At 35.1% G+C, this 17,500-nt stretch overlaps 1 protein-coding gene across 2 annotated transcripts in view; it reads left to right on the top strand.

Annotated features, from left to right (window-relative positions):
- Positions 1–17,500, top strand: part of Cntln (centlein) — a 292,210-nt gene that overhangs the window by 135,576 nt on the left and 139,134 nt on the right. For both annotated transcript variants that reach the window (XM_055629436.1, XM_055629442.1), the window contains exons 9-12: positions 2,907–3,059; positions 4,622–4,747; positions 11,858–11,979; positions 13,344–13,463. In XM_055629436.1, coding sequence (XP_055485411.1) covers positions 2,907–3,059; positions 4,622–4,747; positions 11,858–11,979; positions 13,344–13,463 — 521 coding nt within the window. The remainder of the gene's footprint in view (positions 1–2,906; positions 3,060–4,621; positions 4,748–11,857; positions 11,980–13,343; positions 13,464–17,500) is intronic.

Below are 17,500 nucleotides of genomic sequence, written 5' to 3'. Positions count from 1 at the left end.
ATTAAATCGTGGTCTTACTGAAAGGCCTGTATCTTGGATTATGGACAGTTCAACTAACAATGTTTGTCTATGAATTGGCAGCCAATGCATTCTGCACTCTGAGCTAGCCATTTTGTAAAATCTTAAGTACAAAACAGAATTCAGTTTTTAATGAGAAGAAAATCATTCATTTGATATATAGACTTTTCATACCCTGTCATCTTTTGTAAGGTTTGCTTGCTTTTCAAAGAACATTTAAGTTGCCAGTGTCTCTGACATATGTCTGTATTATATATTCAAACACAAACATAATAGACTTGATTTCAGTGAAATTCTCCTTTAAGAAAAATTTCTTGAAAGATAGTACCCTTATGCATTCTTCCTCCCACCAAAGGCTACATAATGTTTGTCAGGCTTAGAATGCATATATTTCTTAAAGAAGTAAAATAATGTGTATGAAATAGCAAAACGACATACTTTTCCACTAAACAATATTATATTTAAGGAGTTTTTAATATGGTTAAATAAACCAAGCAATTTTCCTTTTAACAAAGAAATTTAAAAAGTGAAAAATTATGAGTGTATCTCTTGTCAAAGTGATGAGAGTCAAGGGTTAGTGTCTTATTTAAGGGACATGAGAACATGTATAAGTTGAGAAAAAGAAGAGTAAAATTAAATGAGGGATATAAGTATCTCTGCTTAATGACTTCAATACAAAGTACAACTTGTTTTACTTGCTTGTGTTATCCACTAGTTCCTAAGTGGATTTGAATTACCATGTTTTTCAAAATTTAACAGTTGTTTGTTTAATTTTGAAAAATACTACTTAAATATTTTACTATTAGAAATATCACTAATATTAATGAAAATAAGTAAGACATAATTTCACTGGCAGTGTCTGATATTTTAATGTCTTCATGAATATTTGATCATATTAATTTAAAGAATCTTTGGTTGTTGTATTATAGTCCATTCATGTTTTAAAAATTCACCTTTTGAACAACCACAGATTTATTACATATATTTATAAGCTAAAATTATGTTTCTGATGTTTTAACATAAATTTTGAGTTGACCTTTAACAGTTATTCAAAATTTATTTAGGACATGACAGGATGTCCTTTGTAGCCTATGTAGTATACATATATATATGTATGTATATGTATATATATATATAGTCCCACACACATCTATCCTTTTTAAGTGTTGATACTGACATGAACAAAAACAGTATACCTTTTAAATGTCTTTAGCTTGTCAGGCAAAGGAAATATTTGTGAACAGCATATTTGATTTTAATAGGAGAAAAAAAAAGAAGAAAAACACCATGGTTCTTAAAATAGGGAGAAGATAAAAAGGGGGAAATTACTTCAATTATGGAAGAAAACTGGCTGAAGATTTAAATTTAGTGTCCAAAATTAAATGATGTGTTATTTTGGCAGTACAAGAAAACAATCTGAGGGAAATGTTCATAGGTAAATGTACCTTTGGACATTAATCAGGTGATTTCAATGCAAAGAAATCATACAAAATAGAAATACAAAATAAATAAGAAATAAAAGCATACAAATTAAATAAGCATACAAATAAAATAGTCCTCTCATCCCCCAAAGTATGTTAGGACTATGGACATTTTTCCTATTCTACTGAAAAGAAAAACATACATAGGAACAAAATGGTTACATTTCTTTGTCAGAATGTACATACACAGATAGGCAATATACATTATATACACATGTGTACATAATTATGTCTAAATTGTCAAAGTTCTTGGTAATATCATTTGGGAAGGATGGGCCTGTGCATAATTTTTAGTGAAACATATTTTCAGAACTACTGTAATCATATTGATAATATTCACATCCTAAGAATTGGCATTTTGGTGTTGTTAAGTCAATAAAATGGGCTGAAGCGATGGCTCAGGGATTAGGATCACTCCCTGCTTTTGCAGAGGACCTGGATTCAGTTCCCAGCGTGGTCATTTACAGCCACCTATGCTTACAGTCACAGAAGATCCATGACCTATTCCAACCTCCCTGTTTGTGGGGCTCCTCTATCTGTGTGGTTCATGTATATACACTCAGACAAAAATAATAAATACATAAATCTTTTAAAAGGTTAAATCAGTGAAAATGCTTTCATAATGATTTGGCATTTTATATGTGTAAAGGAAGTAATTAATTTGGTGATGTAATTTGCATAACTTATTTTGGTCCTAAGTCCTTCAGTGAAAATGGTAAAACTGGTTTTCATATGTTTTCTGTGATTCCTATTATTAAAATCTGGGACTAAAAACTAGCAGTTTGTGAGATATGAACAGATTTCTAAAAAGAGTCTTAAGCAGTGTATTGACTCAAAATTCTTGAAGTGTGATTACTAATTTGTGATACTTCATAGGCTGGTAGGATTTCCATGGTGCTGGCACTTTCCTTCCTCTAGGTTAATATTCCCCTAGGTTAATTTGTGACTCCTCATGTTCAGATGGTAGAAGGAGTATTCTCTGAAGAGATACTTGTTTGTAATTATAACTTTATAATGATCGCTCATAGATTTATAGATATAAGCATATACCATGGAGCTTCAATTTAAGGTTTTTTTCCAGCAAATCTATATGACAACACTATTTATCTATACATTTGTATAGAATCTTGGTGTTTTAGCTTAAAAACTTACTCTATTAAAATGAAAGAGTTTAGGTAAAGTGAGCTTATACTTTTAGGTCTTTGAATCTCTCCCAGGCCTTGTGCATATAATGACTGGGCTTGTCTCTAAGGTCTTATACTTTATAGTCTCTGTTAAAATGAATTTTTCTAAGAATGTTTATGATTTATATGTTATAATAGAAATGTACCCATGTTTGTAAATGATGTAAAATATAATCATATATGGATTTTATATATAAACTTTCTAAAATAGTTATCTCAACAGGCACCATTATCAAGCTTGGAAACATTAATGGTCTCACAGAAGTCTGAAATCGAGTATTTACAGAAGAAACTGAAAATGGCAAATGAGAAATTGTTGGAGAATAGATCTTGTGACCAGAGTTTCTCAGAGAAGAGTATTGAAGGAAGACACAAGGTAGAGATGTTTTATCATCTTAGTCACATGTCAGGGGGAGGTTAGCAAGACAGCGGAGGAAGTAAAAAAGGGAAAGGGAAGCATTAATGCCTTTCCTTATGTATTTTGAAACTAAAAACTTTAAATTTTTTTTTTTGTTGTTAAGGATTCCTTTTCTACCAAACACGGTTTATTGTAAAATGTAGTTACCTAAGTTCCTAATTTTTAAGTAAAAGAAAAAGTATATGATACTCATTTTTGGTTCCAGCATGATATGTAAAGTATAGAACGTATGGAATATGAAATACTAAGATATTGCAACGTTAATTTGTTTTCTAGAGAGTCAGAGCATAGCAATAAAGATCAAAGAGCACATTTTACACGGGAGATTTCTTTAAACCCTCTGCTTTTTCTTTCCTATCTGGTATGCACTATACATTTATGTCATGCAGCAGAATGTACTATGGAGTTTACTCATAGGAAACATAGGACGGTTAGAGATAAACTGCAGTAACTTTTCTCCCGAAAAGTAAGGCGTTTTAGACATTTTTTCCCCCTCACACCTGTTACATCAGAAGAGTGTTTTGTGTAAGCAAACACTGCTGAGGGTGAATGTCTGGGTTCTATCCAGTTTCTTCCCTTTTGTATGATTAGAACAGGCTGCCTTAATAAAGAAAACATTTTAAATCAGACTGATTGTTGTAGCTGTGGAACTCTTACCTATCTTATAATATTGTTAATAATTTCCAGAAGCATGGATCTTTATTTATTTATCATAATATCATTATCTTTTGCAGCAGTTTTTCATGCGTTATTTAAGTGAAAGAAAATATTCATAAGATTAAAAACCAAATTTGGTTGTTTGCTCTGAAGTTTGAAAATATGCTATTTTGATCTCCAAAGCCAAGGAAAGGAAGAACAGGTGTATTTTAAACATTTTCTTTTTATTTTTTATAAGGACATGCATAAAAGTGGAACACTGCTGCCCAGCTTTATAGTCATTTCCTTGCATTCTGTCTCCAGATTGGTATATGGAGCTACATAATATAAACACACATTCTTGTCTCTAGTTAGCCACATTACAGTTAATGACCATATGGTCATTATGGTATAAGATCTACTGTCTGTTGTATTTATATTCCTCAAGCATATTGTTCCTTCAACTTCACAGTGTGTTAAACTATTTCAAAGGGGAAAAAATCCTTTCCCTCTTGTTTCTGGTTGTCCTATCAAGTGTAACCTTGGACCCTTATAGAGCAATTAGACCAGCCTCTATCCCCTCCTTTGTAATGAGGTTTCTTGCATTTCTGAGTCTATAACCCTTTAGTCTTCCCTAATGGGACATCATTATTCTGAAAGAAACAATGTAAATGTAAATGAATATTCTCATTAACGAGTCACAGAGAAACCTTTAGCTGTAGCACTGTGGTAATTCCGCTTGTTATTTCTCGGGTATTCCATGCAGGACTTTTTTTTTTTTTAATTCATTATTAGTATTCAAAATTACTTGTTCTTTAATTTTGCATGTCTTTCATAATCCAGTGTTTCAGCCAGTTCAACCATGTCCTTGTTTTATTCTCGAGGAACCACCTGTGAAACGTTCAAGGTCTTTGTCCCCAAAGAACTCTTTCATGGACTCTGAGGAGCTAAGGAAGCTGAAAAAAGCTGAAAGAAAGATTGAAAGCTTAGAAAAGACACTACAGCTAAAGGTGAACTTTAAGCCATTTTTAAAATCATAACCATGAAAAGATAACTAAACAGAACAAGTATATAGTTCACAAGTTACTGCTTGCTGTCATTTCTTTCTGAATTTAATTCTCATATAGAAACAGGCAGTCTTTAAAACAGATTTCCTAGGATTATAAAGTAGGAAGAATTTAATGCTTGAAAATGAAATAGGAATTCATTAAATTTCAAATAAAATTGGGAATAAATTTCAGACATTATTTTAGATACAAAAATACAATACTATATGTAGTAGAAAAAGAATGTTCTGTTGTTCATTACATATGATAAATGTTTTAAGACTAAATTGGGCTAAACATAATCACTTCACTCAGGTCACTTATAAATGGTGTATTAGTTAATTTTCTTAGAGAGGAAACACTGAACATGGAATGATAGTCTGAGACCTCCATCCATGGGATGGTAGTGCTGTTTTCATTCAGAGTGTATGTTCCCTCTTCACCTGAACCTCTCTGGACATCACCTCATAGACATACCATAGTCTGTCTCCTGGGTGACTCTAAATCTGATGAATTTGATAATGAAGATTACCCATCATGAAAATAAGATAGAGCTGGAAATGTAGCTCAGTGGCAGAACACTTACCTACTGTGTGCAGAGCCTTGGGTTCAAGCCTCAAATCTGCAAAAACAACACAAAAGCAAACACAATGAAAATACCAAGTAAATATGTTATGCATCATTTTTTTTACATTTCAGCTGAATTTATTACAGAACAAAGAGGTATTTAAATTTATTCTTTGCCATCTTATACCTCATTACCTTGTCTTTGAGAGCACATACTTTCTAATTAATATTTAGTGAGCTTTTATTAGGAGAGGAAGTTGTTAGTTATATTAGTTATAGTTACATATATATATATTACATAGTTAATTATATAGGTATATATATGTATGCATGCATGTATGTATATGATTATATATTCATCCATATTCTATTTTCATATGTGATAATTTATATTAAATTGTGATTGACTCACAGAGTTATAGAGGTTGAGATGTTTTAGATTGTAGTTAGGAACTAGAGATCTAAGAGAGCCAAAGGTATAGTTCCAATGTGAGACCTAAAGTTGTAGAACCAGGATTCATTGTGTAAATTCATGTGTAAGTCTCAATTTGTGTCCAAAGATAAAAAGAAAATCAGTATCTCAGCTCAGAGATGGTCAAGCAGAGAGAAAAATCTTGTTTTTTATTGAGATTTTTAAGAGATTGAGGAATGATATCTGTTTCAGTTAGTATATATTTTTGCTATGAACACAGTACCAGATATATGTACTTAAAACAGAAAAGAGATTTCTGTAGGGTACCTGTTCCTTCACATGGAGGCCTATGACAGGACAGGCTGCTAGGAGGATATGGGGTTATATTAGGTGAAGACTTAGCAGTGGGGGTCATGGAAGAGGCCACCTACTAACCAGACAGACTCCCAGTGGAGGAAGGGGAACCGCAACCACTCACAAAAACTATGACCCAAAATTTACCCTACCTACAAGAAGGATTTTAAAATATTTTGTTCTGACTTCTTGTTTTTTAGGGTATTACTCATTGATATATTGTGAAATTTTGTCATGGCCTTTGAGTGATCCTATCCTGGAAACACATATTTAGGTCTCCCCAAATAAATCCCCCAATGAGAAAATACTTTCATGGAGTTTTTATAGTAGCAGAACAAAGAAAGTTATAACTTAGAGCATTTTAAAAATACATTGGTGGGAATAGTAAGTGGGCTGCTAACAACTGGCCGAGAAATATCAACTAAAGGCCTCAAATGGTATCTCATAGAATTCTTTCTTAGCATTTCGGTAGAGAATGGGGTTTTGTTAATACATCTCTAAGATTGTTAACTGTTAATCAGAATATTAGATCAGACTCCATGGTGGCCAAGAAGACTCTTTAGGATGTTAAAGTTAGCCCAAGAGAATCAGATCAAAGATATTCCAAACTGTGTACTCACTGAAGTTTTTATCAGCACATGGACCTATAAAAACAGATCCTAGGAATTCTTCAAACCAAAGGCCATTATTAAGGGGTATCAAGACAGTAACCTGGAGCAGAATTCATGGAGAACAGCTATTTGCTTATCAGATAAAGGCTCTTATGTAGCTAGCTTTCTTTTTGTAATTTGAGACTATCTGCCTAGGGATGGTTTTATCCACAGTGGGCTGTACCTTCTTTTATCAGTTAAGAATCAAGATAATCCTACACAGTCCTGTCCACAGGCCATATCTGTCCTCGAAAATTCTTTATTCATGGCTTTCCTCTCACCAGCTGTGTCAAGTTGATTGGGCATAAAGTTTATGCGTATTTTTAATAACTCTGATAATATGAAATTTCTACATTTTGATAAAATTAAGTACCCCTAATGCAATCCTTGAAGATTCATTACTATTTTTTTACTCAATTGGTTATTATAGACAGAAGAGAGCACTTAAAGTTGGGAGGGGCCATGGAGCAGTGGATTTAGGAGGAGTTAGAGAAGGGAAGTAGGGGTGATTATGATTGAAATATCTTGTATGCACATGTTGAAGGGTTAATAAGCTGAAAGCCTCAGGAAGACTAAGAAGCTGTGGACAACAAATTTGACTTGATTGATAACACCTGTGGAAGTTAGTGATGAGATCAACATGCCAAGCTCTGTTCTTAGGTACTACGTTGACACTAAAGGGGTACTGGCCCTCAGATAGAATATTTTCTTTCACTTTTAGTATTATTATTGTTTACAATTTATTCACTTTGTATCCCAGTTGTAGCCTCCTCCCTCACCTCTTCCTGGTCCCACCCACCTTCCCCCTTCCTTTCCTATCCCTCTCTCCCCTAGTCCACTGATAGGGGAAGTCCTCCTGCTCTCCTGTGTGGCCCTAGTCTATCAGGTCCTATCAGGACTGTCTGCATCCCCTTCTTCTGTGGCCCAGCTAGGATGCCCAACCAGAGAGAAGTGATCAAAGAGCAGGCAACAGAGTTCATGTCAGAGGCTGTCTCTTCTCCTCTTACGAGGGAACCCACATGGAGACTGAGCTGTCTGTGGCCTACATCTGAGCAGGGGGTCTAGGCCTTCTCTGTGTGTGGCCTTTGGTTGGTGCATCAGTCTCTGCAGTGCCCTCCACCCTCCACTCTGCATTTTGTGGCTCTGTTGGTCTCCTTGTGTGGCTCTTGTCTCCTCCAGGTCTTTTTATTTTTCCCTTCTTCCCTAAGACTCCCGTTCTTAATATCCAGAATCTGGAAACAACCTAGAGGTTGAAGAATGGATACAGAAATTGTGTTACATTTACACAATGGAATACTTCTCAGCTATTAAAAACAAGGAGCTCATGAAATTTCCAGGCAAATCGATGGAACTAGAAAAGATCATCCTGAGTAAGGTATCCCAGAACCAGAGAGACACGCATGGTATATATCCACTGATAAGTAGATATTAGTCATATTATATAGGATAAACATAATAAAATCTACAGACCTAAAGAAGCTAAAAAGCAAGGGGACCCTAGGTAAGCAGTAGAAGAGAGGGAACAGGGCAGGAGTCTACCACAGATGTCCTCTAAAAGACTCCAACCAGCAGGGGGTCGAAGCAAATACAGAGACTCATAGTCAAACTTTGGACAGAGTGTTACAGATTTTTCCACCCTTCACCCAGTTCCCAATCTTGTGCCTCTGGTAGTTACCAAATGTATCATTGTCTATACTTGAATTTGTTATATGAATTGTGGTGGCAATATACCCCTGCTAAAATGCTATTATTTTCATTTTCACTATTATACATGGATTAGCATTTAACAAATTAGAATTAAATGTTTTATTTGCACACGTGAGGCTATAAAATGTCTTTGGTTATTTATTTTCACTGTATTTTTAGAGGTAATCATCTTTTGACATACAATCTTAGATTGTATCTGCTTTAAAGTATTGAAATAGGAAAAATGAAACATAGCCTACATTTAAATTTTTATAACATTTTATTTCTACTTCTAAAGGAAGACATAGGAGTTTCATAGGATCAAATATGTGGATGAAAGTATATTTAAATATTATCATTAATTATGTATATTATGTTGATTTATAAACTTTGGTATAAGTTCATTTTTTAATAGTTTAATATCAAGACTTTATAAGAATTATATAAGCACAGGAATATTATACATCAATGAAGAGGCAAGGTAAGATTAAATTAAACAAGCTTCATTGTTCTCCTATCTCTTACTATTTTATATACAGACTTTAATTACCATAGGAAAGCAAAAAAAAAACTTACAAAAATTTGTCAAAAATTAATTGGAAAATAAGAGATTCTTGGGGATAAATTTGATACCATGAAGAATAATTACAGCAAGCTTTTGTAGAAGATTTCTATATATTTTAAGTGTTAACTTAATTTTGAAAAGTATTTAGATCTTAATCTCTTACAAACATTTCTTTTTTTCTCTATCTCTTTTTTATTTTTTTTACTATTAATTACACTTTATTCACTTTGTATTCCTCCATAAGCCCCTCCCTCCTCCCCTCCTGATCCCACCCTCCCTCCCCCTTCCTCATGCATGCCCTTCCCCAAGTCCACTGATTGGGGATGTCCTCTTCTCCTTCCTTCTGATCTTAGTCTATCAGATCACCTCAGGAGTGGCTGCGTTGTCATCTTCTGTGGCCTGGTAAGGCTGCTCCCCCGTCAGGGGGAGGTGATCAAAGAGCAGGCCAATCAGATTATGTCAGAGGCAGTCCCTCTTCCCTTTACTATGTAACCCACTTGGACACTGAACTATCATGTGCTACATCTGTGCAGGGGTTCTAGGTTATCTCCATGAATAGTCCTTGGTTGGAGTATGAGTCTCTGGGAAGTTCCCCGTGTTCAAGTTTTCTGGTTCTGTTGCTCTCCTTGTGGAGTTCCTGTCCTCTCCAGATCTTACTATTTCCCACTTCTTATATAAGATTCCATGCACACTGCCCAACAGTTGGCCATAAGTCTCAGTGTCTGAGACTTGATTGTCTGCAGGGCAGACACTTTCAGAGGCCCTCTCTCTTGCTTAGTTTCTTTAGATATACAGTTTTTAGTAGATGTATACTATGTTATGTCTATATGAGTGAGTATATACCGTATGTGTCTTTCTGCTTCTGGGACAGCTCACTCAGGATGATCCTTTCTAGGTCCCACCATTTACCTACAAATTTCATGATTTCCTTATTTTTCATTGCTGAGTAATACTCCATTGTGTAGATTAAATTACTTTATTTATTAAGAAATGTTGCCATAGCTTTTAAAATTCATAGTAAGTGAATTGATATTTAGTTAGTTTAGTAGCTGTAGTATGAACAATTCAAGTTTTAGGTCATTCTTTATGCTCTAGAAGAGATATAAATAGCTTCTATTGTAAAGATGAAGAAACTTAAACACACTAAATTTAAATGTCTGTCACAAACTGAAAAGTATTTAAAATTTTAATGGCTTTTTTAAGTATTAAAGTATGCTTCCTTTTAACAAATTTGCAGTAGTTATTGGAAAATATTCTAAAGCTCTGTTAGTACTTTTTCTGAACACTCCAGGCAAGTAATGCCATTTTGTGCCTTTTTTTTTCTTTATCAATATTTTTTATTTTCCTATGGTGTAAAACAGTTCTTGGTATAAACATGATTCCAATACTTCTGATAGCCATTTAAACGAATTATACTAGAAGTATAATAAGAAGAGAGTGAAAAAGTATTCATCCTCGTGAGACAGAATTGAAATAAAATAATGCAAACTATAAGTATTATTTTCCAATTTAGATGAGAGGTAAGTAACCAAGAAAATAGTGAATTCTAAAGGATAAGTGCATCACTGTTAATACCTGGAGAAAGGATAATAAAAGATGTTCAGTTTTGCTGTGTCTGCCTCTGAAAAGGCCCTCTGCCATTCTTCTGACTGTACATCTTTGTTTTCTATTCTGTGTTTTGTAGAAAAAGAAGCTGAATTTGGTTGGGTTTTTAAGTTCATGCAGGTAATAGAAAAATCTCTCCGAATGCAATTCAACTGAGTGGCAAATGCCTACTCATTTTACATCACTACAAGCTCGAGAGAGCATGTGTCTTCTAGCAATTCATTGTAGAAGTTCATCATACAATAAAATGAGCATGATTTTAAAGGTTCATACTTGTATTTTATGAATGTGTTTTTGCCTACATGTGTGTGTATGCACGCAAGTATACACAAGTATGTGCATGTATTCCTGCATATGTGTGTGTGCGTTGTGTGTGTGTGTGTGTGTGTGTTAGGTGCCCACAGATGCCAGAATGAGATGTTAGATCGCATTGAACTGGAGTCGCAGATAGTTATGAGCCTTCATGTGTGTCTAAGCACTCTTAACTTGCTGAGCCCCCTCTCCAGTCCCTGAATGCTTTTTTTTTTCTTTCTCCCAATTGAAGATCTCACGGGGAACAAAAGCTCAGGAAGTTACCTGTTTTAAGAAACACAGTACATAAGTAATACAGTAACAAATACAATTTCGTAGGAGCAGCAGATTGGACTTTGTGATATGACTATACCTTATAAATAGTTCCCTCGTTTGCCACATACTTCAAAACCACTAAGCTTATTTCTCACTGTCCAGTCTTTATGGTAGAACCTAAATGTTAAATTACATTGTTTATAGTATATGTCCATCCTTTGTTTCTGCCCCTTGTGAATTCCCTGTGTTTATTACCTATAAATTTTAGATCCATGGTGTTAAGAGTTGTTCCTATTATGATTAATGTCCTTACATTTTAATAAAATAATGTTCATAATATATATATGTATAGACAAATCCTTTTGTGTTGATAAAGAAAAAATATAAAAGTTTCTTAAATGTATGAATATTTGTATGTCTATGAACTAATAACAAGAAAAATAATTTGACAGAAAAAATTGATGCTATATGAAGTGCACAAAAATTCAGTGAGTCGATTGAATTGATCGAGCAAGCTGTTCTCTGACTAGAGGGAAAAAACGGTTTTGGCTTAAATAAGTATTGTAAATGCACTCCTGGTTACAAGTTTCATCTCTAGATGAGTAATTCTCAAAGCATTATATCAGTAGTTTTTCATATTTGTATACTTGCTTTTTTGTGTTCTATAGAGCCAAGAAAATGATGAGCTAAGAGATGCCCATGAAAAACGCAAGGAAAGGCTACAGATGTTGCAAACCAACTACAGAGCAGTAAAAGAGCAATTAAAACAGTGGGAAGAAGACAGTGGCATGTGAGTTACATAGCTCATAAAGGCATTTTTCTAAATATTAAATGGATTGGAGAGCATTATATAGGTGTTTAATGGCTTTTGTTTGGTTTTAGAGAAATTATTTGGTAGTCAAAGCTTTACTGTGAATATTTTAGTGGAGAACATAACAAATGAAAACAGAAAAATGTGCTAGCCATAACTATAGATTTTCTTATCATTTACAGCTGTCATTGGCAGAAGGTGATTATGAGTAGTATATGTCTTTACTATCAATAGAAGAGTTTAATAAAAGTCTGTAAGTCAAAGCAAAACCAGTTAATATCCGTATTATTGAAGAACTGCTTTTAAATAAATAAAATACCTGTGTTAAAAATTTTATAACCCCCAAACTATTTACATTTTAATGAGAAGACCGTAGAAATATGAAATCTACGTGTATAGTTAACCACCGTCAAGCTATTTCAACCTAGTCTGCAATTTGAAGATCTTTACTATCTATCAGTTTTTTAAACTTCAGCTTATCTGAATGAATTGGCAGTCTCAGTTCAATTGCCCTGAACAGGTGTTCAGATCTTGGTTAGTAGGAAGTTGCTCCCCTGTTAACAGTATCAGCAGAGGGCAAAGGACTGAATGAGTATAGAAAATCTACTTCCCTCCCACTTTGAGATGGAGCCTTTAGGGTGCTGTTGATGATACACATTGGTCTGTTCTGTAGATAAGTAGTTTCTAAATTGGCCAGTACAGCAGTTTTAAAAACTAAAAGGGAAGTTTGTTTTATGAACAGAAAATGATACTATAAAGGGCATTTAGCCTAGCTTGTAGATAATTGTCACATCTAATTTTTTCCTTTGATGAATAGGAAATGTTTCACATCGTGTCTCAGTAAACCAGTGATGAAGCAGCTTTCCCTAGCTTTAACCTCTGCTCACCCAGCTTGCAGTGATAACTACAAGAATGCAATCTGCTTTCTGACATAGTCACTATTAATAACGTGTCTGTGATAGGGCATCTTTACCACATGCAGATTGGATGTCAGCAAATTCTAGATGAATCAATTGCTGTGACCTTTTTTTTTGTAGACTTATAATCCTACAGTGTATGTTTTATTACTATTATACTAGAATGAATGAGAGAAATAAACCCTTAGGTTTATTAATATCTTATGTCTGCTTAAAAGTTTGCTTTTCATGGTAGCAATTTCACTTTAGAAAATTGTGATATAGGAGTTTAATTTTTACATACTTAGGTATTAGGAAAGTCATCCAAGAAATAGTAAAATTAAATTAGTAATTGAGATTTGGTCATTAGATCTGAATTTTAAGGAATGTATAAATAAACTTTTATAGCACTTTAAATATGCTGCAAATTTTTTATTTTAAAAATAGGACTGAAACCAGAAAAGTGAAGCGAGCAGAACCTCACCAACTTCGACAAGAAGATTCTGATGCTGTGTGGAATGAACTGGCATATTTCAAAAGAGAAAACCGGGAGTTGTTGGTTCAAAAGTGAGTTTCTTTTAAACAACAAAAAAATTGTATAAATAATCTGAGAATTTTTTCGTTATTCAAACTCTATTAGAGAAACACATTTAAAAATGGAAAATGAAATTACCTGAGATTTATAAATAAAACCATATGTATGTGTGTTTGTGTATGTATATGTATATATAATCATATATATATATATATATATATATATATATATATATATATATTCATACAATAACAGTTGCACATTTGCTAGCTCTAACAGAAACTGTATAATATGATCTAGGGATTGTGTTAATTAATGTGGCTCTCATGTGTTGAGGGTGTCGCTCTTCATTAGCCTGTATTTTAGACACTGCCGTGCTTCATTTTTGGAATGAGGTGGAGAGGGGATAACCTAGCCAGCCATGCTTGTTTGATCTCCTAGATAGATACGCAATGCAGAATGCCTGAGCTCTCTTGGTTCCCTGCCCTGTCCTGCTAATCCCAGCTGAGCTCATTATGGTGTAGCCTTGCTGCTGCTCTTGGATCCAGAGCTGTCCAAGCTAATTACTGGTAGCAGCAGAACTGCCTGTTAAGGGTCTGGTGTGGATCTGCTAACATGGTCCTTGGTAGTGACCTGCAAAAGACACGAGGGAATTGTTTTCTTTCTTGCCTTGCACTACCTGTCCTTTGGGTTTAACGCTGATCCTCCACATAGGTCTTTTAGCTGCCCTAAGTATAAAACTTGATGACGGAGACTCATATTTTAGAAAACATACAGTTTGCTTGCTTGATCTTATAATTCGCAGGCTATTATATTCAGCTTGGCAAAGAAAGAATACTTTTTTGTTTTGTTTTGAGACAAAGAAGAGTTATACCAATACAATTAGCCTCTTCTTTTACTTAAATAGTTTTTTTTTATTTAGAGTGAATTTTATGACATGTGAGTCATAAAGTTTTTTTAAAGTCCAGATATTGTTTAGTTTGTTACAATTTAACATCTAGTGGCATATTGTACTTAATGCCATTGACTAGCTGTAAGCGGAAAGCTTCTTTATTTAAAATATGTGTAACTGTCGATTCTTATCGATATAATGATAAACTTTTGAGGAAATTACCATGTCAGATATAACTGTATATTCTCACCTCCTAAAATACAGTATTTTCTATTATAGCTGAATATTGATTGCTAATAATTAAGCTCTTAACATGAAAATTATTTTACAGGTTACATAAGTTTTTTGAACTAAATATGTCTTGATTATTTTAAATAGCTTTATTTAAATATAATTCAGAAGCCATATAATTCTCCCATATTACATATAATTCAAAGCATACTCAAAGATTTCTACCTATCATTACTGTTATTTTCAGAACGTTTTCATTGCCTATACAAGCAACCTTTCTATCTAGGTTTCCAACTGTAGGCAATTATATACTAATCTATTTTCTTTATAGATCTGCCTATTCTCAATTTTTCATATAATATCTGTAGTCACACTACTTTTCTTGATGACTGTATTTCCAAAACACATCTATATTGTAGCATGTGATGTACTGTGTTAATTTTGTATGAAGTGAGTTAAATGAGAGACCTACTGTAACTAGCTGTTAGAGCTAACCTACTCAAGAAAATTCAGGTAGATATCAACTATAAGAGATTGATTTGCTGCTGCTGCCTAGGACCTTGTTCAGGTCTGTGATGCTGCATCAGCCAGGGGCCATGTTGGTGTCTACGGCCTGTATTACCACAAAAGGCCACATGGATGCCCATGGTCTGTGCCACTGCCTGAAGGCATGTCGATATCCATGGACCATGATGCCATTTGGGCACCATCTCGATGTAAGTGCTCTGTGCTTCTACCTTAGGACATGTTGATGTCTGTGGTCTGTGCTGCCACCTCAAGACATGGTCCACTGGGGTGGGCCGCTGTTGAAGACCATATTGGTGACTGTGGCCCATGCTGCTCCTGAGGAGACTATGTTGATGTCCTTGGCCTGTGCTGTCACTGAGGGCTGTGATGCTGTTTGTGGCCTATGTGCCACAGAGGGCCATGCTGCTATCTGTAGTTGGTACTGCCATTGGAGACCATGCTGAAGTCCATGGCATGCTGATGCTGGAGACAGTATAGATGTCCATGGTCGGTGCTATTGCCAGGAATCATCTGGAAGTCCATGTTCTTTGTTCCCAATGCCTGTCAAGGGCACAGAAGCTAGTTTTGTGGTAGTATTGATGATCCAGACTCACAGTTGAGAGATTGGAACATAGAAGCCTTCTTTGAAACCCCTCTCCCTAAAAAACATAACAGCCTGGAGAAGAAGCCATTAAAGACAATTCTTAAAAATTTTGATAAAGATGCTGAAGTAGCATTCCACCATTGAAGTAGCTCTCCACAATTGATAGCTTCTGTCTGGGTTGTGGGTGGGGTAGCACCCAGTTTTTATTTTATTTTATTTTTATTTTTATTAATTGCAGTTTATTCACTTTGTATCCCAGCTGTAGTCCCTTCCCCATCTCCTCCCTCTCTCACCCTCCTTCCTTCTTCTTCTTCTATGCCCTTCCCCAAGTCCAATTATAGGGGAGGTCCTCCTCCCCTTCCACTTGACCCTAGTCTATCAGATCTCATCAGAACTGGCTTTTTTGACTTCCTCTATGGACTGGTAAGGCTGCTCCCCACTCAGATAGAGGTGATCAAAGAGCCAGCCTATGAGTTCATGGCAGAGACAGTCCCTATTCCCGTTACTAGGGAACCCTTTTGGACACTGAGCTGCCATGGGCTACTTCTATGCAGGGGTTCTAGGTTATCTCCATGCATGGTCCTTGTTTGGTGTAGCAATCTGAGAAAAGATTCCTGTGCCCAGATTTTTTGGTTTTGTTGCTCTCCTTGGGGGGAGCTCCTATACCCTCGAGATCTTTCTATCTCCCACGTCATTCATATGATTCCCTGTACTCTGCCCAAAGTTTGGCTATGAATCTCAGCATCTGATCTGATACCTGCTGGGTAGAATCAGAGGCTCTCTGTGAGGCTCCTGTCCTGTTCCCTGTTTTCTCCCTCTTTTGATGTCCATCTCATTTGCCTTTCTGAATGAAGACTGAGCATCTTACCCAGGGTCCTCCTTCTTGATTAGCTTCTGTAGGTGTACAGATTTTAGTATGATTATCCTATATTATATGTCTAACAACCACTTATAATTGAGTATATACTGTGTGTGTCTTTCTGCTTCTGGCCTACCTCACTCAGGATGATCTTTTCTAGATCCCACCATTTGCCTGCAAATTTCATGATTTATTTGTTATCACCTTGCACAAAACTAAAATCCAAGTGGATCAAAGACCTCAATATAAAAATGACACACTAAACCTGTTAGAAGAAAAAGTGGGGAGGAGCCTTGAACTCATTGGCACAGGAGACAACTTCCTGAACAGAAGATCAAAAGCACAGGCTCCAAGATCAACAATCAATAAATGGGACCTCATGAAACTGAAAGCTTCTATAAAGCAAAGGACACTGTTGTCAGAACAAAATGACAGCCTATAGTCTGGGAAAGAATCTTCACCAACCTTATATCTGACAGAGGGCTAATATTCAGAATATATAAATAACTCAAGAAGTTAAACAGCAACAAATCAATGCAATTAAAAAATGGGGTATAGAGCTAAACAGAGAATTCTTAATAGAGGAATATAGAATGGCAGAGAAACACTTAAAGAAATGCTCAACGTCCCTAGTCATCAGGGAAATGCAAATTAAAATGACCCTGAGATTTCATCTTAACACCAATCAGAATGGCTAAGATCAAAAACTCAAGTGACAACACATGCTGGAGAGGATGTGGAGAAAAAGGAACACTATTCCATTGCTGGTGGGAATGTAAACTTGTACAACCACTTTGGAAATCAATCTGGCTCTTTTCCAGACAATTAGGAATAGTGCTACCTCAAGATCCAGCTATAACACTCCTAAGCATATATACAAAATATGCTCAAGTATGCAAGGACATTTGCTCAACCATGTTCATGGCAGCTTTATTTTATTTTATTTTATTTTATTTTATTTTATTTTATTTTATTT

The sequence above is a fragment of the Psammomys obesus genome, unplaced genomic scaffold (assembly GCF_907164565.1).
Source record: "Psammomys obesus unplaced genomic scaffold, mPsaObe1.curated_primary_1811, whole genome shotgun sequence".
In the NCBI taxonomy this organism is placed as follows: domain Eukaryota; kingdom Metazoa; phylum Chordata; class Mammalia; order Rodentia; family Muridae; genus Psammomys; species Psammomys obesus.
The sequence above is the reverse complement of the archived record's forward strand: the minus strand, read 5'-3'. Positions and strand labels throughout refer to the sequence as shown.